At 60.5% G+C, this 26,439-nt stretch overlaps 1 protein-coding gene across 1 annotated transcript in view; it reads left to right on the forward strand.

Annotated features, from left to right (window-relative positions):
- Window positions 1-26,439, forward strand: part of LRP1 (LDL receptor related protein 1) — a 78,467-nt gene that overhangs the window by 30,741 nt on the left and 21,287 nt on the right. The window contains exons 14-43 of the mRNA XM_059683321.1: window positions 407-608; window positions 992-1,117; window positions 3,565-3,705; window positions 3,830-3,955; window positions 4,619-4,735; window positions 5,136-5,216; window positions 6,727-6,894; window positions 9,798-9,980; window positions 10,376-10,576; window positions 11,728-11,973; window positions 13,004-13,201; window positions 14,307-14,511; window positions 14,685-14,849; window positions 15,433-15,677; window positions 15,896-16,027; window positions 16,319-16,546; window positions 16,722-16,896; window positions 16,969-17,063; window positions 17,288-17,437; window positions 17,599-17,739; window positions 18,071-18,205; window positions 20,302-20,433; window positions 20,664-20,798; window positions 20,985-21,114; window positions 21,214-21,340; window positions 21,713-21,864; window positions 21,959-22,083; window positions 22,375-22,752; window positions 24,066-24,255; window positions 25,867-26,071. Of these exons, the coding sequence (XP_059539304.1) occupies window positions 407-608; window positions 992-1,117; window positions 3,565-3,705; window positions 3,830-3,955; window positions 4,619-4,735; window positions 5,136-5,216; window positions 6,727-6,894; window positions 9,798-9,980; window positions 10,376-10,576; window positions 11,728-11,973; window positions 13,004-13,201; window positions 14,307-14,511; window positions 14,685-14,849; window positions 15,433-15,677; window positions 15,896-16,027; window positions 16,319-16,546; window positions 16,722-16,896; window positions 16,969-17,063; window positions 17,288-17,437; window positions 17,599-17,739; window positions 18,071-18,205; window positions 20,302-20,433; window positions 20,664-20,798; window positions 20,985-21,114; window positions 21,214-21,340; window positions 21,713-21,864; window positions 21,959-22,083; window positions 22,375-22,752; window positions 24,066-24,255; window positions 25,867-26,071 (5,034 nt within the window). The remainder of the gene's footprint in view (window positions 1-406; window positions 609-991; window positions 1,118-3,564; window positions 3,706-3,829; window positions 3,956-4,618; window positions 4,736-5,135; window positions 5,217-6,726; window positions 6,895-9,797; window positions 9,981-10,375; window positions 10,577-11,727; window positions 11,974-13,003; window positions 13,202-14,306; window positions 14,512-14,684; window positions 14,850-15,432; window positions 15,678-15,895; window positions 16,028-16,318; window positions 16,547-16,721; window positions 16,897-16,968; window positions 17,064-17,287; window positions 17,438-17,598; window positions 17,740-18,070; window positions 18,206-20,301; window positions 20,434-20,663; window positions 20,799-20,984; window positions 21,115-21,213; window positions 21,341-21,712; window positions 21,865-21,958; window positions 22,084-22,374; window positions 22,753-24,065; window positions 24,256-25,866; window positions 26,072-26,439) is intronic.

Consider the following 26,439-nt stretch of genomic DNA (forward strand, 5'->3'; position numbering starts at 1 on the left):
CTTAGTGCCTACCGTGGGTTGGCCTTTAATAAATCCTGGCAAATGTTTGTTGGGAGAAGAAATGCAAGTTTGAATTCTGGCTGTCTGCTCAGTACTTTGTGTGTGTGTGTGTGTGTGTGCGTGTGTTGGGGGGGGGGGTATGGGGGTGCACGTGGGTGGTGGAGGGAGATGAATGGGCCCAAGAGAAGACAGTGTGGACAAGCTCGCCATCGGTCTCCTGCTGGGCTCAGGGGCTGGCACCTCACTCTGTGCAGAGCGATGAGCCTCAGGGGCTCCAGGCCAATGGAGGGAATGAGACCCACACCCAGGATGTGGATGAATGGGGGTCCAAACCAGCCATCTCTCCGGGCCTCCTCAGTCCCCCTGTTTGTCTCCAGCTCCTTAGTAGCCTCCCCTCCATTCCTAGATTGTATACGAAGGTCCTGAGCTGAATCACGCCTTCGGCCTGTGTCACCACGGCAACTACCTCTTCTGGACCGAGTACCGGAGCGGCAGTGTTTACCGCTTGGAACGGGGTGCAGGAGGCGCACCCCCCACTGTGACCCTCCTGCGTAGCGAGCGGCCCCCCATCTTTGAGATCCGCATGTATGATGCTCAGCAGCAGCAAGGTACCCCTGGGGCTGGGGCTGGTGATGGGGTGGGACCTAGACGGGGGTGAGGCTCCCGAGGGCGGAAGGCACCCCCCCGGACCCTAGGCTCTGACTTTTGAGGCTCTCAACAAGAGAGGCCCCCAGCCCTTGCCCTTAGAGTGAGACGCCCATGCCGTCAGACCTGGGTCCTACGGGGTCTGCCCGCAGCTTGTTTGACCTCGTCTGCCCTTCCTTTCCTGTCTCCCTCTCTGCCATGCTCTTCAACATGCTCATGGTCCTCTCAATGCTTCCTCCCTCTCCATCTCCTCACTTTAATGCATCTCGTCCCCTATCTTCTCATTTCCTTTCCATCCCCCGTCCTCCCCTCCTCCCCTGACCCCTCCCACGACCCTCCTTCACAGTGGGCACCAACAAATGCCGGGTGAACAACGGCGGCTGCAGCAGCCTGTGCCTGGCCACCCCGGGGAGTCGCCAGTGTGCCTGCGCTGAGGACCAGGTGCTGGGTGCAGACGGTGTCACTTGCATGGGTACGAGGGGCCCAGCTGGGGTGGGAGGCAGGGAAGCAGGCCCCAGTAGGAGGAGGCCACGGGGTCCAGTAGGAGATGAAGGAGCCAAAGAGGGACCAGTTGGAGCAACAGGAGCTGGTGGTGGGGCGAGAGAAGGCTCTGGGGGCCAGGAGCGGGGAAATGAGAGGAGTGTGAGAGGCACAAAGATTAGGGGAAACCAATCTTTATTTTCCCCACCATTAAAGTAATATATCAATAGTTCTAAGCACTAGCGCCCTGGCCAGGTGGCTCTGTTGGTTAGAGCATCGTCCCATGCACCGAAAAGGTTGCACATTCAATTCCTGGTCAGGGCACATACCCAGATTGGGGGTTTGATCCCCAGTCAGAGTGCATATGGGAGGCAATGGATTGATGTTTCTCTTTCACGTCAATGTTTCCCTCTCTCAAAAAAAAAAAAAAAAAAATCAGTGGAAACATATTCTCGCATTAGGATTAAAAAAAAAAATTAGAGAAAAAAAGCCCCAATCCTACCAACATATCCTCTGCCCTTTTGAGTTCACATGTGTCACAGCATTTTCTGTGTTATTCTTGCATTATTTTAAGTAGCCTCACTTTTTAAATAAAAATAGGCTGTGCTCATTGTAAAAATAAATACGTAAACATGATAGAAAATAGAAGGAGAAAGTACAAGTCACCCCAAAGGCCAGCGCCCCCTGCTACCACTGTTCCCCTTTGGGAAGCCGTCCTCCCAAACGTTTCTCTCCACCTTCCCTGACGACTCCCGCTGCACATCCTGTCCTAGTCTGTGCTTTTGTCACTGGACACTACGTCATGAAAACATCAGCAGAATTTGTAATGGCTGAAGTAGATTTCATTGGTAAAAGTTATGTAATTTACTTCACCATTTCTCTATTGTTGGATGTTTAGATTGTTTCCAGTTTTGTTTGCTTATTTTTTTAAAATGTATATTTTATTGACTTCAGAGAGGAAAGGAGGAGAGAGAGATAGAAACATCAATGATGAGAGAGAGAATCATTGATTGGCTGCCTCCACGCTCCACACAGAGGGTCGAGCCCATAACCCAGACATGTGCCCTGACCGGGAATCGAACCGTGTCCTCCTGGTTCATAGGTTGCTGCTCAACCACTGAGCCACACTGGCCGGACTAGCTCCAATTTTTTGTTGTAATCACAGCCAACATTTACTGAGCACAGACTATGCAGTAGTCATGGTTCTAAGCGCTTCCCATGCAGTCACGTATTTATTCCTTAACATATTCCTGTAGGAAAGATATTTTTATTATCCCCAATTTACAGATAAAGAAATTGAGGCCCAAAGTTAGAGCAGGAATGTGAGCCCAGGAAGTCTGACCCAGGTCCCGTTTCTTAATCACCCACTCTCCAGTTTCCCACACCTGCATGCTTTGCCATATTCTGAGTGAGTTCCTGACCGTAGAATCCCAGAGTGTAACTGGGTAGCGGGGCCTTAGCGCAGAGCGAAGAGTGAGTGCCTGAGGCCAGATGGAGGGCAAGGGCATTGGCGTTGGCAGAGAGAGGAACTGGGGGGCCAGGGTAATGGAAAGATCCTTTCCACAGACTTTGAAATCACCAAGAATTAAAGCAGAGTGGTTTTGGGAAGAGTGACACTGGAGCCAGGATCTAAAAACCCTTACGGATGAGAGGGATTGGCCTGGGGGCCTGTAGAAGTCAGAGTGGGATGGTCAGATAACGGGAAAGTCAGTGTGGATTTTGCAGAGAAGAGAGGGAGGACAGTCGGGAAGCAGGATCGAGAAGCAAGGTGGCCGCCTCCAGGCTCAGTAGTCCATGGGCTGTGGGAGAGACAGTAGGCGCCCACGGGGCCCATGGGCAGGCTTACGTGGGAATGACAGACGGGCCAGAAAGGGGATGCACAGAGCTGTAAGGCCCAGGGACGGCTGCCCTGGGCGCCCTGGGGTTCTGGAGGTTACTGACGCAGACACAAAGGGGGCAGTGCTTTTACTCCTAGTAGCCCAGGGCAGACAGAGGTGGTGAGGCGAGGTGCTGGGTGACCGCGGAGAGTTCTGGGTCTGGGCGAGCATTTGTGAAGGGAGAGCCAGGGACAGGGCAGTGTCCTGAAGGCCCAGGAACACCTCCCAAGGAGAGGGGGGGAGTAGGGAGGGGGAGGAGTGGTCTCTCAGGGGCACGAAGGGGTGGGGCTCTGCACTCTCTTGTGGGAGCTGCTTATCCTCCGGCCACTGGGAAGTGCTGGGCACGTTAGAGTAAGCGGGTGTGTTAGAGTGAGTGTCACCTGTGGCTTGAGATAGAGTTGCAGTTTTCACCAGGTAACCTGCTCATGAAGAATTACACTCTAGGTAAAAGTACTCTGCGCGTTATTTTTAAATAATAAAATGCGCACAGTACAGGGGCCTTAGCGCCTGACCCGTGATCTGGGTCTGACTTTCCCCCCTCACCCCCCTGTGGTGCCCACAGCGAACCCATCCTACGTGCCCCCACCCCAGTGCCAGCCGGGCGAGTTTGCCTGTGCCAACAGCCGCTGCATCCAGGAGCGCTGGAAGTGCGACGGGGACAACGACTGCCTGGACAACAGTGACGAGGCCCCGGCCCTCTGCCGTGAGTCGCCCGCCCGCTCCTCCCGCTCCTCAGCCGTGGGCCTGCAGGGAGGCCAGTGGAGGGCTCTGCTGCCAGGGGAGCGGGGCCCACCCTCTCAGTGACCTCTGACCTGTTCCCCTCCCAGATCAGCACACCTGCCCCTCGGACCGCTTCAAGTGCGAGAACAACCGGTGCATCCCCAACCGCTGGCTCTGTGACGGGGACAACGACTGTGGGAACAGTGAGGACGAGTCCAACGCCACTTGCTCAGGTGTGGAACCCGGGGTGGACCACCCTGGGCACCTCTAAGTCAGGGAGGCGGGGGAGCCAGGCTTGGGAAGACCGAGGGGCCTGAGCAGAAAGAAAAGCACACAGGACGTGGGGGCAGAGAGGATGGGGCCCCGGGCAGGAGGAGGGGGTGCTGCCCCCTTCCCCTGAAGGACCAGGCTGGCTGGAAGGGGACAGAGCGCAGCTTTAGACGGGAGATAAGAGCGAGGCGGAGGGGGCCCTCTCAGTGGAGGGTGCCAGAGGCCCCCGAGAGATGAGGCGATGCAGCCGCTGTGAGGCCGCAGAGGTGGTTTGGAATTCTCCGAGAGAAATGGCATTGAAGCCCTTAGCAGCGGTTCTCAACCTTGGCTGCACATTAGAATCACCAGGGGATCTTTTTAAAATCCTGATCTCTGGGCCTCATCCTCCGGAAATTCTGTTTCTTTGTTGTGGGGTGGGACCACAACATTAGTAACAAAGAAACAGAATTTCCGGAGGATGAGGCCCAGAGATCAGGATTTTAAAAAGATTCCCAGGTGATTCTAATGTGCAGCCACGGTTGAGAACCACTGCCTTGGGGAGACTTCCTATGACACTCAGAATAGGAAAGGAAAGGAAAGTTAGGAAAGGGGGCAGGACTAGTAGCACTCACAGCCTCTGTCCGCAGCTCGGACCTGCCCGCCCAACCAGTTCTCCTGCGCCAGTGGCCGCTGCATCCCCATCTCCTGGACCTGCGACCTGGACGACGACTGCGGGGACCGCTCTGACGAGTCGGCCTCGTGCGGTAAGAGGGACGTGGGAAGGCCGGGCTGGGGGAGGGGGAGGCAGGGCGGAGGGGCTTGGAAGACCCTGCAAGTTAGTGCTGTGTGGTTGTGAGCAAGCTACCTAATCTCGGTGGCCTCTGTGCATTTCATCTGCAAAGCGGGGATAATAACACCCCCGGTATCTTAGTGCTGATGTGGGGTTCAGTGAGACCAGTCGTGAGCACAGGGCCCACGTTTGGTAGCTCAGGGAGGTGGGGATGGAGGGGCGGGGTCTCGGCCTGAGGCACGGCTGCTAAGCCTTCTCCCCCGTCTGGCCACACAAAGGGCTGCTAGTTCTGAGAGCACCTGCACCTGCGTGCCGGGTGCTGCGAGGCTGTGTCATCGGGGCTGCCTGACTCAGCTACATTTCCTCCCTGACAGCCTATCCCACCTGCTTCCCCCTGACTCAGTTTACCTGCAACAATGGCAGATGCATCAACATCAACTGGCGCTGTGACAATGGTGAGAGCAAACTCCCTTCGCCGGCCCCGGTTCCCAGGAAAGCTAGAAGCCAGGCCCGGGTGTAAGGCCCAAGGGGTTTTAGAACCAAGCAGGGCCTCCCTCCGGTTCACTAAAGCCCCACTGGATTGGATGGGGAAAAGGAGGACAAGCCAGAAATGCCGTGGGGGAACCCAGATGGACGGAGCGGGACCCTGCCCATCGCATCTGCCCCCTTCCTCCCCCGGCAGAGGCTGGGGGGCCGGGGAGAGGTCAGCGAGCGGGGCTGGGAGGAGTGGGCCGGAGGGACAGAGCGATGAGAGCCCAGGGCCCAGCTCCCTTCTCCCTGCAAACCCCATCTCCCCAAGTCCTTGGTGCACCCTCCAGGCTCCTGCTCTAGGCTCAGGAGCCCACCTGGCGGTCAGCCATGGACCAGGTGATGTCCGCCCTGAGCCGCGGGCCAGGGCATTGTCGTGTGTGTGCCGTCTCGGGGCTCGGGTTGTGTCTGTGTGGTGTTGTGACGCGTTGCACAGTGGCTCCAGCCCTGGCTGACGTGTGAGAGGATGGACTGGGCCGGCGCCATGCTGCCCCTCACCTTTGCCGTGTCTCGTGTGCCAATGGTTGCCCTGGCGGTTTCTGTGTTTCAGAGAAGGATTGTGGGGACGGCTCTGACGAAAAGACCTGTCCTGAGCCTGCCGGTCAGTGCATAGAAGCACATGCACCATCACCCCAGAGCCCCCGCTGGCCTCTGGCCGCCTCAGGACGCCCAGGCTGCCCCTCCCAGAGCTCCTAGGATGTGGGGGGGAAGCTAAAGGGAGAAGAGGGGGCGGGGAGGCGACAGAAGGAGAAAGCACACAGTGGGAAGGGAGAAGCCGTGTGGCAGAGGCACCTCTCAGAGGCGAGGAGATGACAGAGAGGAGGGGACAGGAGGCTGAGGCTGAGGCGGAGGAGAGAGCTAGAGAAGCTCATCCAGGGGGAAGAGAGGCAGGAACACTGCCCTGTAGCCAAACCCCATCTTCCCCAGCGTCCTGTAGCCCCCACCCTTCCCCGCTGTAGGCAGTGCCCCCTCTGAGCTGGTGCCCAGCAATGCCTGAGTTCAGGGCAGGGCCTGATTAAGCTCCCCCCCTCCCCTCCCCCCACCCCCTGCCGAGAGGCCTCACCTACACTCCTCCCATCTCTCTCCCTCCAAAACCAGATACATCCCTGCCTTGCCCCCAAAGCAAACAGACCCCTGTTCCCACACCCTGCCTAAAAGAAGCATGCCCTGTGCCCCTCCCCCAGCCTTCCCAGACTCAGGGAAGGGCCCTCCTGGAGCCCGCCCGCCCGCCGCCCCTCCCCCCCTCCCCCATGTGGGCCATGGTGCATGCTGCAGTCTATGCAGTTTCTGTGTCTTTTCTGTTTGTTTTTTTTCTCCGTGGGGGGGTTGGGGCGGGGAGGTGGGAATCGGGAGGTGGGAGTGGGGGCCCCACCTGGGGTCACAGAGAAAGCTGTTGGCTGACGCGCTCCTTGCCTCTCCCCTTCTTGCCTCCACCAGACAATGACTGTGGGGACAATAGTGACGAGGCGGGCTGCAGCCACTCTTGCTCTAGCACCCAGTTCAAATGCAACAGCGGGCGCTGCATCCCAGAGCACTGGACCTGCGATGGGGACAATGACTGTGGGGACTACAGTGACGAGACCCACGCCAACTGCACCAATCAGGGTAGGCACCTGGAGTCCGCAGGGCGGGGCGAGACGGTGCACACGCCGTCACTCCGCATCCACCCATCCATCTGTCCTCCCGCTGCGTGTCCTTGCCATCTGGGAGCAGAGATAACCCAGCCGTGGCTCTTATCCTGCAGGAGTTTCCCGTCCAGTGGGAGGGAGATTGCCGACAACTCAGTGTCACACGCTGTTAAGATTGCAGGCTTCGCAGCTGCGTGGCTGTGGGTTTGAGCGCCAGCTCTGCTAACTATCTGGGTGGCCTTGAGCAAGTCGCTTAATGGCCTCTGTGCTCATCTGCAAAGTGGGGATAATAATAGCGCCGATATCGCGGTGTTGCTGTGGGGGTTTCAGTGAGGCGTGCACAGCGGCACTCAGCCCGTGGCTTGTGTTGGGACCTCGTAGCTTTGAAGGGATGCTCAGAGGCGTCGGGATGAATGAGTGCAGTGAGGACCAGAGCAGAGAGGGGCTGGCTCCGTGAGCGCCCCTAGTGCCGGCCCCCAGGCCCAGCCCGGGGCAGTGGAGCTCAGCCCACGGGAAGGCACAGGCCCTCTCGAGGGAGGTGGGTGCCTCGCTGCGGCTGCTTGTTACTATGGAAGAATGCAGACCCAGGACTGCCCTGGCTTCAAGGGAAGTCTGCACTGAAATGCAGGTTTTTATGTGAAATCTACCCATTTTACAATACATATATTAGTGTCCCGGAGCGGCCGCAATCAAGTACCACCAACTGAGTGGCTTAAACAACAGAAATCTATGACCTGACATGACAGAAGGTTATGAGTTCAAGGCCCACATGTCGGCAGGGTTGGCCCCTCTGAGGGCTGTGAGGGGGAACTGTTCTCGGCCTCGCTCCCAGCTCTGGTGTTTGCTGGCAGTCTCCGCGTTCCGTGGCTTGTGCATGTTGCACCCCCATCTCTGCCTTCGTCTTCACGTGGCATCCTCCCTGGGTGTGTGTCTGTCTCTGTGTCCATATTTCCTCTTTATGGAAGGACAGTCTTATTGGATTAGGGCCCACCCTAATGACCTCATCTTAAATTGATCATCTCCAAAGACCTATTTCCAAGTAAGGTCACATTCCCAGGTACTATGAGTTAGGACTTCGGCATCTCTTTTAGGGAGCACAAGTCAAATGGTAACAACTAGCAATTGATTTTAAAAGTTTAAAAAACACTGCAGGCCCAGATCTTTCCACAGGCCTCATCTGGCCCCGGGTCACCAGCCTACAACCTCTGCCTGTGGAGTTAGGTGCACAGAGTGGGAGCGGTGCTGAGCAGGCACTGTGGCCCAGCACTGAGAGGGAGGAGGGGAGAGTTGCTGGGTTTGCAGGGCCATCGCTGACGAAGGCTGGGTGAGGAGAGCGGGTGCTAGTGCCGTGGGGTTCAGAGAAGGGGTCCCTGGAGGCGTGTGCGTGGCCTGGTGGGAAAAGCTTCATTTACAAGCTGGGCGAACTCAGGCAAGTTGCTTCCTCTAAGCCTCCTCTTCCTCCTCTATGAAATGAGAGGAGATGGTTTGGGGGCCTGGCCCACGGGAACAGGGGTGTCATGGTGGGTAGCAATCCTTCACTATGGTTGTGAGCTGAAATGGCTGGGACCATTCAGGAGGCGGAATTTGAACTGGGGCCTGATGAGGGATTAGACTGTGGGTAAATGGACAAGCCAGAGGGTCTGCAGGGTGGGGGTGGGGTGGCCTCGGACGGCGGGGGGGTGGGGGGGGGAGACGGAGGAATGAGGCTGTTTTGAAGCGGGGAGGTTACAGCAAAGGAAAGTTGGGTGCCGGGCACCTTCAAAGGATTTCGAAGCTGGAAGGCGATAGGATGTAGGAGGTCTTTCGGAAGACGGTCCCGGAAGGGGGTTTGGTTAGAAATCGGTTCAGGGGCCCCAAGGAAGGAAAATCGGCGTGTGGGCTGCTCCTGACGTCCAGGCAGCAGAGGGGAGCCTTGGCCACGCTCGGGGAGGTGGGCGAAGCGGCCCCGGTGGTGATGGCAGTCAGGCGGATGCAGTCACCTGTTCCTGCGCCTTCCCTGGCCCCGGGGTCAGAGCTCAGCATAACCTGCCGGACCCGAGACGGATTATGCCCAGCCCTGCCCTCAGCCCACACTGGTGCCCTACGCATTTAGAATCAATGCCAAACGTTGCTGCGAGGCCTGCAGGGCTCCGCTCACTCTCTGACCTGTGTTCCTGCCGCCCGCCTCCTCCTTTGCTCCGCCCTGGCTGTGCAGCCTCAACTGCGCCCTGGGCGTCTGTCCAGCGTGCCCTGCGTCGTCCTATCCCGGACTTTGCACTAGCTGTTCCCTCTGCCTGGGATACACCTCACGCCGTTCAGGCCTCTGCTCAGAGACCTTCCCCGATTGTCCCCTCTAAAGCAGCCTCCTCATCCCTCGCCAGCCTTGGCCCGGCTTGGTGCCCACAGCTTCGACCGCTACCTGCAACTCCATCCTGGGTTTCTATGTTGCGTTTCATTGTCTGTGTCTCTCCCGCTAGAGCTTCACTTCCATGATGGGAAAAGGCCCGTCAAGGAGTCTTGCTCGTGCTGGCACCTGAAACAGTGCCTGGCACACAGTAGGCGATCACTAAGTGTCTGTGGAGTGGATGAATGAAACAGAGGCTAGGCTAAGGTGGAGGGCATCTGAGCTCTGGCCGAGCAAACTGCTTGTCCAGTCGAGCTCTCGCGTGTAAAATAGGGAGGTTAGGTGAGATGACCTTTGGGTCTGGGAGTGGTAGCATCCCTGCCTGCCTCATTCAGTGCTTCCAGGAGTGTCAGCAGTGCTCAGACGGCGCGCTTCATGTCTGTCTCTGCTCATAGCCTCGGGCTGGGCACAGCATCAGGGGGATTGGGAAGGCAGAGGTGGGGATGGCTGACCTGAAGCCCCTCCCCCATCCAATGCCCTCCCCCGTCCCCCTGCAGCTACAAGGCCGCCTGGTGGCTGCCACAGTGATGAGTTCCAGTGCCGGCTGGATGGGCTGTGCATCCCCCTGCGGTGGCGCTGTGATGGGGACACTGACTGCATGGACTCCAGTGACGAGAAGAGCTGCGAGGGAGTGACCCACGTCTGCGACCCCAACGTCAAGTTCGGCTGCAAGGACTCTGGTAAAGAGAAGTATTGCAGGGAGCTTGGAATGGGGCAGCATGGACAGGAGAAAACCATATTGAGAGCAGAGATAGCACCGCACTGTGAGGGGTGGAGGCGGGGGCATTGAGGCAAAAGCCCGCACAGAAAGAGCTGTGCATGATGCGGGGGAAGACGGGAGGGGGCAGAGCCTGCACTAAGGGCCCTGGGAACCCAGCCCTCACCTCCTGCAGATTCCTCCTTCTTCGCTGTGTGAATTCCACAGAAAAGGCCTCGGGGTTCCTAGTGGACCGTAAGGCATTGCCGTAAGGCATTATAATAATAATGACCCTGTTGGAGGACTCCACTGGGTCTGGGAAGGACATAGGGAGCCTGATGCCCAGGCCTGGCCCCTCATGCTATACCCACCCCTCAGCTCGGTGCATCAGCAAAGCATGGGTATGTGATGGCGACAGTGACTGTGAAGATAACTCGGATGAGGAGAACTGTGAGTCCCTGGCCTGCAGGCCGCCCTCGCACCCCTGTGCCAACAACACCTCAGTCTGCCTGCCCCCCGACAAGCTGTGTGATGGCAAGGACGACTGTGGAGACGGCTCCGATGAGGGAGACCTCTGCGGTGAGGCCCAGGCCTGGGAGGCCCCAGGAGAGGGGTGGGGAGGGTGCTGGGTAAGGAGTCCGGGCCAGGCCCGAGCACGTGGAGCAGGGCAGGCTGTGTGGGGAGAGGTCTGAGACTAGGAAAGGGCAGCTCTGGCTGCTGGGCCAGTAGTGCCCAGAGCAGTTCCCAGCACCCCATGTGGATTTACCACTCACCTTCGCAAGAGGCTGTGCTCGACACGTCACACTCTCACAGCATTACATCCATAAAGCAGCCCTGGGAGGCAGATACGATTACATACTCCACCTTACAGATGAGAAAACGGAGGCCCAGAGAGGTTAAGTAACTGGTCCGAGGTCACACAGCTCCTAAAGTAGAGACAGTGCCGCGCAGCCCCTCGCTGCAGGCACAGACCCTCACCCACACGCGTGCTGCAGAGCTGGCTTTTGAGGTGAAGGCACCGGCTTGAGCGTTGATGTGGTCAGGGCAGGCTTCCCAGAGGAGGTGGGGATTTAATTGGGTTCTCAAAGGTGGTAGATCTTTCAGGGTGAGTGAGAACGTGAGGGGAGGAGGGTGTGCATTCAAGATCAAAAGAAATGGGGTCAGGACGGGGCGCCTGGTGCGGCTTGGGGGTGAGGAGCGGAGCCGCCTTATCTCCAGGCGGAGCTTCAGGTTCCCGAAAGGAGAGGAGTGGGAGATAAGGCGGCTGGACGGGCCCTGAGAACTGCTGCCGGGGTCATCTGTGAGGGCTGGCAGATCCCAGGGCGTGTCAGGGCCCAGGGCGGGACATTCCATACTGCACCTCACCCCACATCAGAAGAGACCGAGGAAACGGGAATGGGTTTCCCACCCTCCCAGAGAGAGGCAAAAAGCTGAGGCCCCTACCGTGGGCTCAAGAGTGGCAAGGAAGTAGAGACCAGAGAGATGCAGACATGGTGTGGGAAGGGGGGGTCCCGATGGTGGGTGCTGGGGTCCTAACTCTGGTCCTGAGAAAGCCTGGGAAGCAGTGGGACAGAGGGTTGACGGGAACGGAAAAGAAGGATGAGGGGCGGGGGGGTGGGGGGGGAAGGCAGCGTGCCTGGGCTGCCTGGGACTTGGGGCCCAGCAGGGCCATGGTCCTGCCCCCTCTGGGATCCTGACCCTGATCCTGTCCCCTGATCCCTACCTCCCAGACCAGTGCTCTCTGAATAACGGAGGCTGCAGCCACAACTGCTCAGTGGCACCCGGGGAAGGCATTGTGTGCTCGTGCCCGCTGGGCATGGAGCTGGGGCCTGACAGCCACACCTGTCAGATCCAGAGCTACTGTGCCAAGCACCTCAAGTGCAGCCAGAAGTGCGACCAGAACAAGTTCAGCGTGAAGTGCTCCTGCTACGAGGGCTGGGTGCTGGAGCCAGATGGCGAGAGCTGCCGCAGCCTGGGTAAAACACGGGTGAGGGCGGCGGGTGGCAGCCGGGCACTGGGCAGGCTGAGGCAGGTCCCTGAGCTGTGGGCGGCTGAATGCCAGAGGCTAAGGTGTCTGTCAGGCCCAGCCCAGAGCCAGCAGGCACCCTGCCTCCCTATAGACAGAAGAAACGTCCAAACCTGTAGGGAATTTTCTTAGTTTACTTGAGTCAAACTGACGATTGCTGGGACGTAAAATCTCAGTAGATGGAGACAGTGCTCCAGAGGGTGGCAGTTCTGCAGTTTGTTTTATTCGTTAGAGTCAGAGGGAGAGGAAGGTTACACGGAATCCACTGGTGGCAGGAGAAAGCAGAGCTTCTCTGGGATTAGACAAAAAGGGAGGGGAGCCCCAACCGGTGCGGCTCAGTGGATAGAGCGTCGGCCTGCGGGCCGAGAGGTCCCGGGTTCGATTCCGGCCAAGGGCATGTACCTGGGTTGCGGGCACATCCCCAGTGGGGAGTGTGCAGGAGGCGGCTGATCGATGCTTCTAACTCTCTATCACTCTCCCTTCCTCTCTGTAAAAAAATCAATAATAATAATAATAAAAGTAAATGGAGAGGCACGTGCTTTATGTTGGAGGGTCCAGGATGGTTAATAACTAAAGTGTGTGCACATAGAGGTGGCATCCTGGGAACAAAGTAACCGGGGGGGGGGGGGGGGGGGGGTTCTGTGGTCTCCTCGGGGGCCAGGCTGTGCCCTGAGGGTCTGGAAGAGAAGACACTCTGACCTTCCAAAGGTGTGTAACTTAGATGCAAGAAGACCACAGGCTCACTCAGGTAGAGGACCTTGCCAAGGAAGCTAAGGCCAGGAGTGGCGACCTGCTGTGAGTCGGTCTCGCGTAGGGATTTGTGCATTCAGACCCCCTGTGTGGCGATTTTCAGTCCCTGAGTTTGAGGGGCCCACCATGCCTGCCAGGGTTAGTAGGCGACCCGTTTTCCATCCACACCCTGCACAGGGTGGCACGGAGGCAGCAAGCCCCTTGCTGACCCCCACCGCACCCCTCTCCAGACCCCTTCAAGCCCTTCATCATCTTCTCCAACCGGCACGAAATCCGGCGCATCGACCTTCAAAAAGGGGACTACAGCGTCCTGGTGCCTGGCCTGCGCAACACCATCGCCCTGGACTTCCACCTCAGCCAGAGCGCCCTCTACTGGACCGACGTGGTGGAGGACAAGATCTACCGCGGGAAGCTGCTGGACAACGGAGGTGAAGGGCTCCCCCGCCCAAGGGGCCCCCAGCAGAGGCCCTTGGCTCCCCCAGCCCCCACACTCTGGTTAATTGGTTCGATTTTGCTGTGGGTCTCAGTGCCTGACGCCCCAGTAATTATCGTCGGCAGGGCTGCCAGCCTGATAATTAACAAAATGATCAGCCTTCCTTTGAAAAGGCCTGCAGCTCGGCTCCCCAGACCCTAGAATTACAGGCTTGAAAGCAAAAACGTCATTTAGGGGTGGGGGTACCTGAACTCGGCCTCCATCCCACGGCGGCCTGACCCATCACAGGTTTCGTTCGTCCAGTCGACACACATGTTGAGCACCTGCCATGCCCACGGGGCCCTGGGAGGCAGCAGTGACCCAAGCCGGTCCAAATGCCTGCCCTGCTGGAGCTCACGTGCCAGTAGCAGCGGCTGTAAGCACTGTGAGGGACAGGGCACTGTGGAGGGACAGAGGAGGGCATCGCTGGGGCCAATAGGAAAGGGGCAAGGGGACCGTGAGAAGGGGGCTGACATTTAAATGGGATGGTCAGAGGAGGCCCCCTCAGGAGGTGACATCTGAGCAAAGACTCGGAAAAGCTCATCTTCCTGCAGGAGTCTGTCGTAGGGAAAAACTGGAACCACTCAGCTGTCGAATGCCCATCAGCAAGGGGGTGTTGAGTAGACTGGGACCGTGTGCACACTGTGCGACAGTTTCTGAAATAATGCAGTCCATGTATATATGTCTTTCCGTGAAAAATCTCCGAGACAGTCTGTGGGGTGACTTCTAGAAAGTTCTTTCCTCCTCACATGGGGTCTGGTCTGTCCCCCAAAGCCTCCACCCTCTGCCCTGACCTCCTCCTGTGGTTAGCCTTCCAGAGAGCTGCACGCAGAGGTGGTAGCCGTGACCCCTTCCTCCGGGGTTCCGGAAGCCAGGCCGCACCCCGCCTGACCTCCTGTGGGGTGGGGGGCCTGAATGACAACGGGGGGCTGGGAACCCCAGTGGAATCTGGGGCCCATCAGAGGCAGGGTTGAGGGCGGTCATGGAATGTGCCAGGATGTCTCCAGGTGAGTCCAGCCGGCCCCATGGGACTCTAACCTCCCGCCACCTCCCTTCTCCAGCCCTGACCAGTTTCGAGGTGGTGATTCAGTACGGCCTGGCCACCCCCGAGGGCCTGGCCGTAGACTGGATTGCAGGCAACATTTACTGGGTCGAGAGCAACCTGGACCAGATCGAGGTGGCCAAGCTGGATGGGACTCTTCGGACCACCCTGCTGGCGGGTGACATTGAGCACCCAAGGGCGATTGCACTGGATCCCCGAGATGGGTGAGGACCCCGCCTAGCCCTCACCCCACGGTCCCTGCAAAGCCTCGTTCAGCCTGGCCAGAGCACCCATCTCCTTAATGCTTCTCAACCCCCTCGGCCTTTTACCTAGACCCTCCCACAGCCCCTTCCCCAGGCCCCTCCTGGCCCCTCCTGACCGCCTCCCCACCCCCCAGGATCCTGTTCTGGACGGACTGGGACGCCAGCCTGCCCCGAATTGAGGCGGCCTCCATGAGTGGGGCCGGGCGCCGCACCATCCACCGGGAGACGGGCTCGGGTGGCTGGCCCAACGGGCTCACCGTGGACTACCTGGAGAAGCGTATCCTCTGGATCGATGCCAGGTCAGCCCCTCCACCGGCCCTGGGAGGCCTCCGTCTCCCCCGCCCCCGCCGCCTCCAGGGCCAGGGTGGGCCGGGGCCCCAGGACCTGGCAGTGAGGAGGGTGGTAAGAAGGCCTGGGGACTTAGGTCCAGAACCAGGCGGCCAAGGGCTGGGCCCAGCAGAGGGCGGCAGTGAGGGAGGGGCTGGGTTAGGGGACAGGTGCGGATAGAAGAGGGTGCAGGCGAGCCGCCCCCTGCCCCCTGCCCCAGGTGCCTGACCGAGGGCTGAAATACAACCTCCTGGCCCCTCAGATCTGTGCACTCTCCGGGGGCTCAGTCTAACTGGTCTCTGCAGAGGGGGTGCCTGTTTATAACCTTCACCAAGGCCCTGTGTGCTAACGGCTGCCCTGAGGAGAAGTGGGAGGCAGGGGGGGTGTGGGGGTGGTGACAGGGCTGGATCCTGGCCCTGGCACACGTGGTCCCCGGCTTGGCCAGTCTGTCTGCCTTCTCTGGCCAGCAGGGGTGGGAGGAGGGGCGTCCTGGGCAGGGTGCCCTGAGCTGCGGCCCCAGCCGGCACCCTCACTCCGCCCCGACCGTGCCCGCAGGTCGGATGCCATCTACTCGGCCCGTTACGACGGCTCCGGCCACATGGAGGTGCTCCGGGGGCACGAGTTCCTGTCCCACCCGTTCGCGGTGACGCTGTACGGGGGGGAGGTGTACTGGACGGACTGGCGGACAAACACGCTGGCCAAGGCCAACAAGTGGACCGGCCACAATGTCACCGTGGTGCAGAGGACCAACACCCAGCCCTTCGACCTGCAGGTGTACCACCCCTCCCGGCAGCCCATGGGTAAGGGCCAGAGGGGCCAGCGGCCGGTCGGGGCTGCGAGAGGAGGGGTCTGTGCTGGACCGGAGCTCAGAGCCCGCTGGCAGAGAAGGGCGGGCAGCGGGCGGTGCTGAAACAGGGAGGATGGGAAGGGGTGCAGAGGGGTGGTTCAGGAGAGAAAGGCCATGGGGGGCCCCGCAAGTCACAGGATGTTCTTGCTTCTCCTCTCTCCCCCCGCCCAGCTCCCAACCCCTGCGAGGCCAATGGGGGCCGTGGCCCCTGCTCCCACCTGTGTCTCATCAACTACAACCGGACGGTCTCCTGCGCCTGTCCCCACCTCATGAAGCTCCAGGAGGACAACACCACCTGCTACGGTAGGAGCCCTTCCTGCAGGGCCGGGGGTCCCGAGGCCCAGGGGGAGCCGGCACCGGGGGCTCCCTGTCACTGCAGGTAGACAGTGAGCGGGAGGGGCCCGCTGGGGAGGCTCGGGGCAGCCTTGGTAGGACAGGCGGGGCTGCCGCAGGGAGGTCACCCCGGGGGAGCGCTGCTTCTGGGTCGCTGAGGGCCAGCAGCCAACAGAGGGGACGCGGAGAAGGAACCGTGATCTGGTGGGGTGGGGGCTCGAAGCCCTCAGCAGTGACCCCACCCCACCCCGCGCCCCACAGAGTTCAAGAAGTTCCTGCTGTACGCACGTCAGATGGAGATCCGGGGAGTGGACCTGGATGCCCCCTACTACAACTACATCATCTCCTTCACGGTGCCCGACATCGACAACGTCACGGTGCTGGACTACGACGCCCGCGAGCAGCGCGTGTACTGGTCCGACGTCCGGGCGCAGGCCATCAAGAGGGCCTTCATCAACGGCACCGGCGTGGAGACGGTCGTCTCGGCAGGTTCTGCCCACGCCCTGCCCCCACCGCGTCCCGGTGCCCCCTCCCTGCGCCCCTGCGGCCCTCGGGGTACCGTGGCCCGGTGTCCCCATCCCCATCCCCCGCAGAAGACAGGCTGCCCCGACCCCCCACCCTCTGCCCTGCCACCCCGAACCACCGCCTCCCCGCTGTGCCCCAGACTTGCCGAACGCCCACGGGCTGGCCGTGGACTGGATGTCCCGGAACCTGTTCTGGACCAGCTACGACACCAACAAGAAGCAGATCAACGTGGCCCGGCTGGACGGCTCCTTCAAGAACGCGGTGGTGCAGGGCCTGGAGCAGCCCCACGGCCTGGTTGTCCACCCCCTTCGTGGGTCAGTCCAGGGCCAGGGTCAGGGAGCGGGAGGTGGGGGGCGGACGAGGATGCTGAGCCCCTCCCCCCCCAGGAAGCTGTACTGGACCGACGGTGACAACATCAGCATGGCCAACATGGACGGCAGCAACCGCACCCTGCTCTTCAGCGGCCAGCGGGGCCCTGTGGGTATGAGCCGGCCCCGCCTGCCCCACAGCCTTCCCTCGTTCCCCGACCAGGACACGCTCTCAGGGTTTCCAGTTGCCCCCCTGTCTCCCCAAACTCCCGGCTTAGTGCTTATCCTTCCCACCCTTCCCACAAAACACGTCCTTGGAGGTGGCAGCGGGCTGGGTAGGCTCTGGGACCCCAGCCCGGGTGTCAGGCTCTCCCGCCGTGACACCCGCCTCTTCCAGGCCTGGCCATTGACTTCCCTGAAAGCAAACTCTACTGGATCAGCTCCGGGAACCACACCATCAACCGCTGCAACCTGGACGGGAGTGACCTGGAGATCATCGACGCCATGCGGAACCAGCTGGGCAAGGCCACAGCCCTGGCCATCATGGGTGAGGCCGCGGCGGGAGCAGGGACAGGAGCAGAGCAGGCCAGGCTGCACTGGCTGGGGAGAGGGGGGCGGGCCTGGGGGCAGCCTGCCTGCCCTGCCAGGGCCCTCAGGAGCGCTGCTGGGAGGGCCTTCCCCGGGTACCATCCCCTCCTGTTGCCCCAGGCGACAAGCTGTGGTGGGCAGATCAGGTGTCGGAGAAGATGGGCACCTGCAACAAGGCTGACGGCTCGGGGTCCGTGGTCCTGCGGAACAGCACCACCCTAGTGATGCACATGAAGGTCTACGACGAGAGCATCCAGCTGGGTGAGACAGGGCTCCAGGGCAGGGAGGCGAGGTGGGGTCAGAGGGGTCAAGGCTGCAGGAACCCTTGGGCAAGGGAGCGGATGGGAATGAAAATGGGGTGGGTTCCGCTCACCACCCAAAGGGGTTCCCCTCTCTAATTCTCACGGAGGCACCGTATAGGCTCACAGCCACCCGGTTACTGGAGGACAGATGACCTGAGAGCTGAGTTGGGTGGTGACCCGCACCAGGCCCAGGGTGAAGGCAGTGACTGTCCCGGAGCAGCATGAGCCGAACACCGAGGTCCCAGGGAGGACGACTGACCCTTTTCTCTGCCTCCCGCCTCCTCCCCCAGGGCACGAGGTCACCAACCCCTGCAGTGTCAACAACGGGGACTGCTCCCAGCTCTGCCTGCCCACGTCAGAGTCGACCCGCTCCTGCATGTGCACAGCTGGCTACAGCCTCCGGAGTGGCCAGCAGGCCTGTGAGGGTCAGTGCCCCCACCTCTGCCCGCTTTGACCCAGGTCTCCAACCCCGACCGTCCTACCGACAGCCTTGGCAACAGGACTGCATTCGTCATGGGTCATTAAGGGCCTTCTGAGTCAGATGTTTAGTCATGGTGCCGTGGGGGAAGCCGGGGGACAGAAGTCCCCGTGCTCTGCAGTCTTAACCAGAAGGGGGCGCTCGCGTGCAGGGGAAACTGGACCACGAAGTGGCTCTGACTTCAGTAGGATTTTGGAGAAAGATGTCAAAAGGCAGTGCTTCCCTGGCCGGGTGGCTCCGTTGGTTAGAGTGTCGTCCCGTACACCGAAAAGACTGCGGTTTCGATTCCTTATCAGGGCACATACCCAGGCTGCGGGTTTGATTCCCAGTCGGAGCGTGTCTGGGAGGCAACCGATGGATCTCTCTCTCTCTCACGTCGATGTTTCTCTTTCTATTCCTTCTCTCTCTAAAAACCAGTAAGCATCCTTGGGTAAGGATTTAAAGAAAGAAGAAAAAAAAAGGCAGGGCCAGCTCTGTGGCATAGGTGTGCTCTAATGGGGGCTGGAGGTCTTGAAGGCAGTTCCTCTCCTGACTCCCAGTAGGATCTGAGTGTTGTGTGGCTCAAAGCGGAGGGCTGATAGGCAACGGCAAGGGGTCCAGAGCAACAGGCGGGCCTGCCAAGCCCGAGTGCTGGGCAGAGTGGGCAGTCGTGGTGCCGGGCTGTGAGGTCGGGCAGGGCCAGGAGTTCTCAGCCAGGAGAGCCCGGGAAGTGGTGTTTGGGGCAGATTAACCTGGCGGCGTGCGCAGGCTGAGTGGGGGAGGGAGAACCGAGGCTGTCAGACCAGTTCGGAGGCTGTTCCCGTAATCCCGGTGTTAGGAGATGGGGTCTTGGCCGGCCACAGGGAAGAGATGAAAGTCAGAGACCTTTCACAAGAACCTGGTGACTGATTTACGAGCCTGTGCCCTGAGACAGCATTTCTGAGGTGCACTCGGGCACCTCCCTTTGATGTGGGTAAATGTTACAGAAACCAACACTGGGGTGAGCAGAGTTTAAGGGCTTTCGCTGCAGAATGTCTCAGAGCCTTGCATGTGCTCGTCTGCGCGGAACATTTTTCAAGGGAAGACTCTGGAGTTTGGAGTTTCCCCCAACTCACTCAGCCACGAGTCCCTTTTTTCATGGAGCCTGAGCTACCAAGGCCCATTTGGGGACACACTGTATCAAGTGGTAAAAGCCAGGGAGGATCCTGGGATGCGTGAATATGGCTCCCCATAAGCAATGGGAAACGGGAATGAGACCGGCTCAGGGGTGAGGGGTTGGGAATGCTGTTTCAGGTGTTGGAGAGAGGGAAGGACAAAGAGGAAACTAGGGTGGGAATCTAAATGTGGGAGTCTGCAGTGCAGTGCAGTGTCTTGTCAGAGCCTTCCCAGATTCTCCGTCATGGCCTCGGAGGCTGCTGGGTTGTATTGAGGGAAGTGGCCTGGAGAGCCCGGCACAGGGAGAGAACCCCGGCCTCTGCCGCCCTCTAGTGGGAGCTGGAGGTCTTGCAGGTAGTTCCTCAAGTGTGTCCCTCTCCTGACTCCCAGAGAGCTGACCTCCCTGCCCAGGCGAGGGTGTGTGTATATATGTGTGTTGAGAGGGAAGCGTGATAGCTGTGGGGGGGGGGGGGCGGGATATCAAAAGGAATGCATAGAGGCCTGGCCGGCGTGGCTCAGTGTTGAGTGTTGACCTATGAACCAGGAGGTCACAGTTCGATACCGGGTCAGGCCATATGCCTAGGTTGTGGGCTCAATTCCCAGTGTGGGGCGTGCAAGAGGCAGCCAGTCAGTGTTTCTCTCTCTCTCTTTCTCTTCCTTCCTCTCTGAAATCAATATGTATATATATATATATATGCTAGAGGCCCCATGCACAAAATTTGTGCAAGGGGCTTGGCCCTCACAGCCCCAGCTTTGTCTGGAAGGTCGTTTGGCAGTCCAGTCTAATTAGCATATTATGCTTGTATTATATTTTAAGGGGCTGTGTAGAAGAACAGGTGTGAGGGTGACAGAAGCCAAGTTTAAAGAGGTGTCGGTGAGGCTCATGCCTGCAGTGTTCTTGTGTTTCAGGTGTGGGCTCTTTCCTCCTGTACTCTGTGCATGAGGGCATCCGTGGAATCCCCCTGGATCCCAACGACAAGTCGGACGCCCTGGTCCCAGTGTCCGGGACTTCCCTGGCTGTCGGCATCGACTTCCACGCTGGTGAGCCATTCGATGCAGGAGGTAGTGGAGCATGACCTTTGGGGGTGGTGTGCTTAGGGGTCCAGGGTCAGGCTGCCTGACCTCAGGCCCTTAGCAGAGCTGCCCACCCTCTCCATCTGCCGTTCAAGGCCCCCCAGCAGCCACTCACCTCTGTCCTGACCCCATGTGAGTGTGACCCCCCACTGGCCCTGACTTGTTCGGCATCCCCACGTTGGCTTCTCCACCTTCAGAAAATGACACCATTTACTGGGTGGACATGGGCCTCAGCACCATCAGCCGGGCTAAGCGAGACCAGACGTGGCGTGAGGATGTGGTGACCAATGGCATTGGCCGCGTGGAGGGCATCGCCGTGGACTGGATTGCAGGTGAGCCCCGGCAAGGTGCAGGCTCCGTGTGAGGCAGAGGATGGGGAAGTCGGGTCCTGAAAGGAGGGATCTGAGGAGAAGGGGCAGGCAGGAACAGATGGGGAAGCGGCAGGGGTACCTGGGGCTGGGGGGGGCCCCAGTGCGCGTGCTCCCACCCCAGCCCCTGAGCACCTACTCCTTCCTCAGGCAACATCTACTGGACAGACCAGGGCTTTGACGTCATCGAGGTCGCCCGGCTCAATGGCTCTTTCCGCTACGTGGTCATCTCCCAGGGCCTGGACAAGCCCCGGGCCATCACCGTCCACCCGGAGAAGGGGTGAGGAGCCGGGCGGGCCGGCCAGTCCACAGCCCACACTGACAGGGCCCTCTCCTCCGTGTTCTGGGGACTGAGCCCATGTGCCCCTCCGTCCCACAGGTACCTGTTCTGGACCGAGTGGGGCCAGTACCCACGTATTGAGCGGTCTCGGCTGGACGGCACCGAGCGCGTGGTGCTGGTTAACGTCAGCATCAGCTGGCCCAACGGCATCTCCGTGGACTATCAGGTGTGGATGCAGGCGTGGCCCAGGGGCGGGGGAAGGACCCCGTGCTCTGGGGAAGCTCCCCTCATCCCATGCCCTGCTCCCCTGGGAATCCCCCTGTAACAGCCCCCATTTGGTAGGAAGATATGGGCGCAGGGAGTTACGGGGTCTTCTGGCCCAGCCCCCCCAGAGTAGGACTCCTGCCACCCTAGAGGTGGTGGGGGGGTCACCCAGAGTGGGGGCTGGAGGGAGCCCTGGAGGCCGGCAGATCAGCAGGTCGGGGAGTGGAAGAGGTGGAGGAAGGAGGAGAGACAGAAGGGCGGGAGTGAGTGTGACGGGGCGGGTGGGGCGGAGGGGGCCTGGGGCTGGAGGTGAGGTGGTGCCTCTGGCCTGTAGGATGGGAAGCTGTACTGGTGCGACGCCCGGACGGACAAGATCGAGCGGATCGACCTGGAGACGGGGGAGAACCGCGAGGTGGTTCTGTCCAGCAACAACATGGACATGTTCTCCGTGTCTGTGTTTGAGGATTTCATCTACTGGAGTGACAGGTGAGGGCGTCCGTGCCAGCCTCCCATCCGCCCCGTCCGTGCCCTCCCTCCCGGCCCCAGTGGACATCCTGCTCATGGCCCTTCCCTCCCCCAGGACTCACGCCAATGGCTCCATCAAGCGCGGGAGCAAAGACAATGCCACGGACTCGGTGCCCCTGCGGACGGGCATCGGTGTCCAGCTCAAAGACATCAAGGTCTTCAACCGGGACCGCCAGAAAGGTGAGGCCGGGGGGCCCGGCCTGCGTGCTCACCCCCAGGGACCCAGAGCGAGGGGGCTGGGAGAGAAGTGAGACCCCAAGGGGCACTTTCCCGGGGCCCTGGAGACCCAGGGTTGGCGAGCAGGGGCTGGGGAGCCCTGGGACCGGACTGGTGCTGGCTGGAGGGTGTCTGAACTGGGGGAGGCAGAGGGGGCCCAGAGTTGCCACCTCAGTGACACAGGCGCCCATGAGTCTTCCCCCAAGGCAGGCCCCGCCCTCCATCGCCTCCTCCTTCCCCTGCGCCCTCCCCCAGGCACCAACGTGTGTGCAGTGGCCAACGGTGGGTGCCAGCAGCTGTGTCTGTACCGGGGTGGCGGGCAGCGGGCCTGCGCCTGCGCCCACGGGATGCTGGCTGAAGACGGGGCGTCGTGCCGCGAGTATGCTGGCTACCTGCTCTACTCGGAGCGCACCATCCTCAAGAGCATCCACCTGTCGGATGAGCGCAATCTCAACGCGCCCGTGCAGGCCTTCGAGGACCCTAAGCACATGAAGAACGTCATTGCTCTGGCCTTCGACTACCGAGCAGGCACCTCGCCGGGCACCCCCAACCGCATCTTCTTCAGTGACATCCACTTTGGGAACATCCAGCAGATCAATGACGACGGCTCCGGGAGGACCACCATTGTGGAGAGTGAGCCCAGACTCCGAATCTGCCAAGGAAGCGGGGGGAGGGGGCGCGGGGGCATGTGTAGGGAGGGTTGGCACAGACTCAGGGTGGAAGAGCTGGCAGACCTCAGCCAGGCCCCCCGCCCACCTTCCCAATCCCACCTGCCTCAGAGTCCCTGACAGGCGGCCATCGGATCACGCTCTGCCGCTGTAGCTACTGGAAAGTTTCTCCTTCTCTGGAGGCTGAGTTGGCCCCCCTCTCACTTCCTAGCTGGTCCTGGTTCGCCTCCAGGCTGCCCTGGTAGCCCCAGCTCCCCTCTGTGTGTCCGGTGCTCACGGGTTCACGCCCAGACACAGGATTTCAGTCACCTGGGCACGTTTCCTGTGCTCCCCGAGCCTCCGACTTCCTGTCTGTGTAGAGACAGGAGCGCAGAGGCGGCCGGTGTGAGAGCTCAGCTCAGCTCAGCACAGGACGGGCCAGGAAGGGCCATGGGCGCTGGAGCCGTCATCCTGGGGCAGCCTTCCCGCTCTGTGGAAACTGTCTGTTCCCCTGCGTCCTGTCTTCTCCAGGCTGGGCACCCCAGGTCCTTAGACACATTCACGTGGTCATGTGTTCATTCACCCAACCGGACAGGGAACGGGGGCCGGGTCTGCGGGGGTGATAGCAACAGGCTGTCCTCTCAGCCGCCTCTGGAAGCTTTCTGCTTCACGTGGTCCAGTCCACACGCCTGTCTAAGCACGGTGCGTCCAAACTGAACGCGACCCTCTGCCGCCTGGGCTGGACCGGAGAGGCTGCGGAGCGGGCCGCCCTCAGCCACTGTCCAGGCTACCGTGCTTCCACTGCGGCCGCCTCTGGCAGCCGCGGTCCTGCAGCGTGAAGCCACTGAAACCCCTGGGTCTTTTTCTCTTAGAGGCGGTACCTGTCTCTCACTGTGCACTCAGTTCTTGAACCTGAGTTGAAGATGTTGACAACACATCTGGCTCAGGGTCTTTTTAAGTAGAAGCTCCCAGTAGATCCAGTTTGCACCCAACACGGCAGAACTCTAGCTCCGGGGGCTATGGCGGCAACATAAAGTCCTGTCTACCCACAGCGGGGAGACGCAGGAAGAGGGCCAGGAGCTGGGCCGTGGGTCATTGGTGGGAAACAGGGTGATACCACAGGGCTTGGGGGCACCGAGGGCTGTGTCCCCCCCGGCTCCCCAGCTCCCACACATCTCTTCCCACTCCACGTGGGTCAGGAAGGGGGTGCTGAGGCTGCCCCTTAGCTCTTGCCCAGGCCGTCCCTTCAGCCCTGCTTTCTGGCCCCCTCCCAACCCCGGTGCTCCTCCCTTCTCGTAGATGTGGGCTCCGTGGAAGGCCTGGCCTATCACCGAGCCTGGGACACTCTCTACTGGACCAGCTACACGACATCCACCATCACCCGCCACACGGTGGACCAGACCCGCGTGGGGGCCTTCGAGCGTGAGACGGTCATCACCATGTCTGGGGATGACCACCCACGGGCCTTTGTGCTGGATGAGTGCCAGAAGTGAGCCGAGGGCTCGGGCGGCAGGGGCCATGGTGGGGCGGGGGTCTCGGGGGGGTAGAAACCACCCAAGCAGACCCAGGCAGGGCATGACGGAGAGGTGGCTCTAACCTCAGCCCAGCTGCTTCCTTGCTGTGTGACCTCGGACCAGCTACATGACCTCTCTGAGCTTCAGTTTCCTCTCCTGTAATGTGAGCATCATATTTCGGGCGCCTGAGCCGAGGGGAGGATCAGAAAGGGGGCTGCAGAGGACCTTCTGGCTTGGGGATCAGTCCATTCATTCACCAGCGAGCCACGTTCGAGGCACATAGTAGGTCCTGTGTATTCCTGGGATTTCACGCTTCAGGCAAAGATTGTCCACTGAACACCTGTTGTGTGCACCCCTTGAGCTGGGCTTGTTCAAGCCACCAGCTGGGAGAGAAGTCGTGGAGGGAAGCATGATGGAGGGCCATTGTGATCGCTGAGAGCCATCAGGGAGGTGGGTTGGCCCAGGGCCTGGGGGTGGGAAGGCCAGGGAAGAGCAGAACAGACGGGAGTACTTTGAGAAAGAGCTGGAGGAGGGAGAGCTCCAGGTAGGGAGGGATGAAAGGGGGCCTCCCACGCCTAATCCAAAGGTTCCCACAGCAGGTGGGGTGGGTGCTGAGGTTGCAAAGGAGTCCAGAACACAAGCCAGACAAGTCCACTGGCCGAGGACAGCTCTGTGGCCAGAACATCAGAGGGGCAGGGGGAGGGGGTGCGGAGGTACTGGGGGCGGGGATGGCAGATCTTCTGAAAAAAAACTGGAGAACGGACCTGACTCCTGTGCAGCTCAGCGGTTCTCAGACCCCAGAACCCCAGGGTGCGTGAGGCTGGCCTGGGGACGGCTGGCTCCCGGCTCCACCCCCGGCCTAATTAAGTGAATCTCTGAGACGGAGAACCCGGAGTCACGACCCAGTGCAGGCGATGTGAGGACCACACCCTCACACGCGGTGGTGCTGGGCCCGCCTGAGGCCTTGCACACCCACCGCGGGGCCTTGCCGCGGAGGGGAGCACGGCGCGCGGGCCCTCCCACCACCTCCTTTATGGAGAGCAGGCCCAGAGGCTCGTTCAGGGGCTCAGACCGCAAATATGCAAAGGCCTTAAATTATGTAGGTGATTCCTGAGGACTTTGTGAGGGCAGGATCCGTGCATCCCCAGGACCTAGGACCGAGCAGACACTCAGCAAGGGTCTCCTGGATGCAGGGAGAAGAGAGCATTAATAAAATACTAGGAAATACAGGGTTGTCGTCCAGATGGATGCTAACTCGTTCAACCCTCAGACCACTCTATGGGACAGGGAGTAGTTCCCCAATCATAGAGGGGGAAACTGAGGCATGGAGAGGTTATGTAACGTGGTGAGGTCCCTGGCTGGCAAGTGGTGGGGCCAGACCTGGAGCCCCAGAGCCTAACTCACTTGGCTACACTGTCTTAGGAGATGCAGATGGCCGGGCCCTTCCCGGCACCGGGGCTGTGTGGCCTTAGCAGCTCGGAGCTTGCCTGGGGCCCAGGGTCCGGTCCACTCCCTGGCCGGCCTGGGCCCTCCGTGGGGGACCCCTTGGCCTGACTCCTGTCCGCTGAGGCTCTCTCTCCCCGCAGCCTGATGTTCTGGACCAACTGGAACGAGCAGCACCCCAGCATCATGCGAGCGGCCCTGTCTGGGGCCAATGCCCTGACTCTCATCGAGAAGGACATCCGCACCCCCAACGGCCTGGCCATCGACCACCGTGCGGAGAAGCTCTACTTCTCCGACGCCACCCTGGACAAGATCGAGCGGTGCGAGTACGATGGCTCCCACCGCTACGTGAGTCTCCGGGGCAGGCGGATGGACGGTGGCACGAGGGGGCTGGGTCGGGGATGGCTGGTCAGCCGAGGAGAACGCCAGGCGCAGAGTCGCAGAGAGGGAGCCTCAGGGAGGCGGGTTGGCCCAGGGCCTGGGGTGGGAAGGCCAGGGAAGGGCAGAACAGACAGGGGAGTCCTAGTCCTTTGTCCTAGGTCCTGGGGATGCATGGATCCTGCCCTCATAAAGTCCTCAGGCATCACCTACATAATTTAAGCCCGTCCCGTGGTAGGAAGAACCAGAGGGGCCCGAGGCGCCCCATCCAGGCCCTGACGTTGCCACTTAGCTGTGCGGCTGCGCAGCCCTCACCGTCCAGGCGTGGCTTCCCCATC

This window comes from Myotis daubentonii, chromosome 2, assembly GCF_963259705.1.
Source record: "Myotis daubentonii chromosome 2, mMyoDau2.1, whole genome shotgun sequence".
NCBI classification, from domain to species: domain Eukaryota; kingdom Metazoa; phylum Chordata; class Mammalia; order Chiroptera; family Vespertilionidae; genus Myotis; species Myotis daubentonii.